The following is a 4523-nucleotide window of genomic DNA, read 5'->3' on the forward strand; positions in this document are numbered from 1 at the left end:
TAAACTGAAGGGCAGAGAGAATAAGCAAGTTGATCGATAGCTGCTAAGTGGCAGAGCTGGGATTTGAACTTAGGTGTGTATGATCTTTCAAGCGTGTCAACTGAACTACTGCACACAGTGCCCCTGCTGATTGCTATGGCGTTATGTCCTGTGATTCCTATGTGATAAGAAATAGGAGAGTAAAACTGTCTCTCTGGCTTCAGCCGCCCCTGCTGTTGCCGTGAGCAGGAAGCAGGATTCAGGGGTTTCCCGGCCTCTGGTTTCTCTAGCACCCATGGCCTGACCAGATTTCAAAGGCTTGGAGTTGCAACTACATATTTTCCAATTTGTGTGTTTTTTATTTCCCTTCCTAAAGGGATTTGGGCCAGCTTGAAGATAAAAAACACAGAAACAAGCAAACTGGACATACTAACACAAGATTAAAAAGACCAGGTGGCTTTAAAATAATTACATTAGAAAGTCAAGTTAGGGCCAGGCATGGTGGCTCACGCCTGTAATCTCAGCACTTTAGGAGGCTGAGGCGGGTGGATCACTTGAGGTCATGAGTTTGCGATCAGCCTGACCAACACGGAGAAACCCCATCTCTACTAAAAATACAAAATTAGCCGGGCGTGGCGGTGCACACCTGTAATCCCAGCTACTTGGGAGGTTGAGGCAGGAGTATCGCTTGAACCCAGGAGGCGGACGTTGCAGTGAATCGAGATCATGCCATTGCACTCCAGCCTGGGTAACAAGAGTGAAACTCCGTCTCAAAAAAGAAACAAATGCCAAGTTAGAAGTGAACATTTGAAACCCCAAAGAGTGCCGATGTTCTAGGCAGCCAAGAGAAGCAGAGAAGGAAAAAGTAATCTCTGTGATACCCAGTGGTGGTGGTGGTGTAGGGGGATACAGACAGACTCGGGATTTTTTTTTTAAATGTTATTTTTATTATTATTATTTGGTATTTTTAGCAGAGACAGGGTTTCACCATGTTGGTCAGGTTGGTTTTGAACTGCCGATCTCAGCCTCCCAAAGTGCTGGGGTTACAGGTATGAGCCACTGCACCTGGCCAGACTCGGGATTTTGAAAGATGGCTTTTAGCATTTGCTGAAGAGCTAGTTGCAGTAGGAAATGTAAGGACTACCGGCCATGATGAGTTTAGCACCTCTCTTCCTCACGTATCCATTTTTATGAATTCTCTATTCTATATGAAGGTAAGCAATCCAATTGGACCAAGACCCCCTTCTCTCCCAAGGAGCTGCGTGTGATCCCCAGCTGAGGAGAGGCTTGCACTCGCAAGTAAATACACTTTGAAGGCGATTTGAAACACAATACTGGTCAGATATTTCAGAAGAGGTCAAACATGAATGTGAATACAAGCAGAATCAGCATTTGCTCAGAAGAATCAAGGCAAGTATGATACTGAAGGTTCATAAAGGGTCATGGAGTAAACACAAACATGACGTTCTTTCTGTTAGCTGAGTTTTTTCAAGTTTAGGGTACAAGACATGAAGTTCTCTTGAGTACGGATGAGTTTTTTAAAAAACAAATCTTTTTAAAAAATGTTCTCAAAGTATTTTTAAAAACAAAAGAAAGATATGAATTTTATATGACTTGAAAAATGACCTAGAACCAGCACAAAGCTATCCCAAGAGAAACAGCACTGGCTTTGAAGTGATAACCGTTAGGTTTGGCTGTGGGGTGTTTCACGACAGAGCTGATGGGTCACCAGCACTCATGTTAGAAACACAAGTGAAGGTAGGCATCTCTATTTCTTCTGCCACACCTAGCACCAGAGCAGTCCCACCTTGTTGCATAAATGAAGGGCTATGATTCACGTTACTGTCCACATGGTGTGTGCCTCCTGAAGTTGTACAGTGCACAACCTGTGTACCTGTACACAGCAGCCCTGAGAGAGGGGCATCTCTTTGGGTTTTGAAAAGTTTCTCTTTCTGTTTTATTGTCTGCTGGATGGGCAAGTATAAAAATGTAAAACCAATGGGCTGGATAAGTATTTCAGTGTGCTTAGCTTCGACCCAAAAACGATTGCTGAAGAAGATGAATATAGAATTGAATTTTTAAATGGAATAATGTAAAATATAGAAAATGGGTTGGTTATCTTCAGAAATTCTATGGTGATTCTTTTCTTAGAGAAAGGAAGCCTTGCTGGACGCAGTGGCTCACGCCTGTAATCCCCACACTTTGGGAGGCCAAGGCAAGTGGATCGCTTGAGCCCAGGAGCTCGAGACCAGCCTGGGTAACATGGGACCTACAAAAATAGTAGATATGGGGTCTCTACAAAAAATCAGTAAATGAAGCGGGAGGATCTCTTGAGCCTAGGGATAGAGGCTGCAATGAGCCGTAATTGCGCCACTGTACTTTCACCTGGGTGACAGAGTGAGCCCTTGCCTCAAAAAAAAAAGGCTTCCACGAAGTAAATAATCGTTTTATATAGAAATATATTAGAAAAATTTGGATATGTCTACATTCAATTTGCATGAAGGGCATTGCAGTGCATGGATCCCAGCTCTGTGAGTGGAAAGCACACGCGGAGGGCGCTGCTGTTGCCACTGCATACCCAAGAGCCCACTCAGACCCTCCAGCAGAGAGCGCAGTGCGGCCTCTGCTGTGCACAGCTGTGCCGCTTTAAGGAAATGAGAGCCTCTGTCTCTGCCTTTAGAAAGCAGAGGTAATTAATCAGTGGGGGCACTGTGTGGGGAATGGGGCTTTAGTCCCCCATACTCTTGGTCAGCTTCCCCACCCCAGTCACCTCAAGCAACCATATAATATAGGGAAGAGGGCAGGCTTGCTGTGCCAATGTAGCTCCCAGATGACTTTCCAACCTTTCTGGAAATTTAGGAGCCACCAGGGAAATTATTTTATTTATCGCACAGGGATTATTCTTACTTATAATCCTAATGCACAAGGATTAGATGAGTTAATCTAGGCCAAAATGCTCTTGTAAACTGCTCACGTAAGATACCATTGCACGGATGTAAATGCTAGATACTCATAGTCCCATGATCCCCATACATGACTGTGTATTTGAATCTGGGAGCTTCAAAAATACTGATGCCTGGGCCACTCCCAGGGATTGTGATTTAACTGGCATGCAATGTGGTCTGGGCTTTGGAATCTAAATGATCTCCAGGTGATTATAAATATGCAGACAAATTTGGGAAACTCTGCTGTAGTCCATTTCTCCCCTTCTCTCAAGGTAAGCCTATTGTTGGCCCCTTTTGTCTGTGTAATGATAATGATGATGACCACGATGATGAAGATCATGAGTGTACATAGAATAATTCACCATACTTGGCCCTTCTGAGATTTCTCTTTGGAGAGATCCCTACTGGATTATAACACACTGACAATAGAGCTTAGCTATAAATATCGTAGGATGTCGGCTTTCTTTCATTTCTTTGTATGTCATATACCGTATCCCGAAACTGTTGGTTGAACTACATTTCACTTTTGCATTAAATATTTCTGAGTATTGGCTCTACATTAGGCATTGTTCACTTTTTAATTTTTTTCTTCATGTCATAAGTTTATGGACAAACATATCTAGTATGCCATATGAGTTCGAGTTTGATCCATTTCCAGAGGCTGCACCTCTTAAAATGCTCTTCATATCTGTTAAATGGATGAACTGAAACATCCTTATGTTTTCAGCAGTTGGTGTCTTGCTATAAGGAAGGGTGTAGCAAATGCAGATCCAAAGTACAAACACATCTTAGCTAGTAACCACCACTTGTTTTCCACTGAAAATGGCAAATTCTTCCCAGGGCCCTCCTCATAGTGGCTCCTACGGACCACAGAGGTTGTGAACCTCCGGATGCTCTGGCTCAACATAGCGCTGCTGGAAGCTCTGCGAAAGGCGCAGAGACCGAGGACGGATGAAATGGCAGCACCTCACCAAGACTTTGTTTTCACCTACATTAGGCATTGTTAAAAAAACATTTCAAGGATCCCATATTTGAGTCCTGGGCAAATATTGGCGTGTTCAGAGATGTGTTATTAATTTGGCCACTAGATGGCAGGACTTTGTAAATCATAATGAATATAAACCAAAGCCCGTAATAAAATTCTTAATATAAAAACAAATAAATGGCTCCTAGGTGAAGATGGAGCAGGCTTAGGTAGAATTCTAAGGGAAGTGCAGTTTATCTTTGATGGCCTCGAAAGTCCCCTTTCTCCCGTCTGTTTGGGTAGCTCCAGGGCTATCAGGACCACCTGCCCCCACATTGGTGCATGTGCTCTCTGCTTCACTCCTGAGCTCTCGGTCTCTCCTGGTGATCAGGAAGGGCTGGACAGCAAACCAAATGGTAGACCATATGGATTATGCTAATTCCAGGCCAACTGATGCAAGACTGGGGAGAGTGAATTTTTACTTTTCCCCATCCATAGTTTCTTCCAGGCAACAGTGCAAATAGAAGAACCAGGAAGGAAAGGTGGGTAGGCTGCTGCAGGATTTATAACTCATGCTGACCCCATCAGGGGAGGAAGCCACAGGCCTGTGGGACTCTACATGATCAGGTGCACTG

General features: G+C 43.9%; 1 protein-coding gene across 2 annotated transcripts; it reads right to left on the reverse strand.

The window, feature by feature from the left end:
• Window positions 1-1407: 1407 nt before the first annotated feature.
• LOC105518054 (cytochrome c oxidase subunit 7C, mitochondrial) lies at window positions 1408-3906 on the reverse strand. 2 transcript variants are annotated; one of them, XR_001002767.1, is made up of 2 exons: window positions 3527-3901; window positions 1408-1418 (listed from the first exon to the last, which is right to left on the reverse strand). XR_001002767.1 is itself a non-coding variant. In XM_011950874.1 (1 exon), the coding sequence occupies exon 1, from the start codon at window positions 3829-3831 to the stop codon at window positions 3640-3642; it is 192 nt and encodes a 63-aa protein (XP_011806264.1). In that variant the 5' UTR covers window positions 3832-3906; the 3' UTR covers window positions 3514-3639. The 2 variants fall into 2 exon arrangements, 1 of the variants encoding a protein (XP_011806264.1); XM_011950874.1 differs by lacking the exon at window positions 1408-1418 and having other exon boundaries at window positions 3514-3906.
• Window positions 3907-4523: the final 617 nt, after the last annotated feature.

The sequence above is a fragment of the Colobus angolensis genome, unplaced genomic scaffold (genome assembly GCF_000951035.1).
Source record: "Colobus angolensis palliatus isolate OR3802 unplaced genomic scaffold, Cang.pa_1.0 Scaffold310, whole genome shotgun sequence".
In the NCBI taxonomy this organism is placed as follows: domain Eukaryota; kingdom Metazoa; phylum Chordata; class Mammalia; order Primates; family Cercopithecidae; genus Colobus; species Colobus angolensis.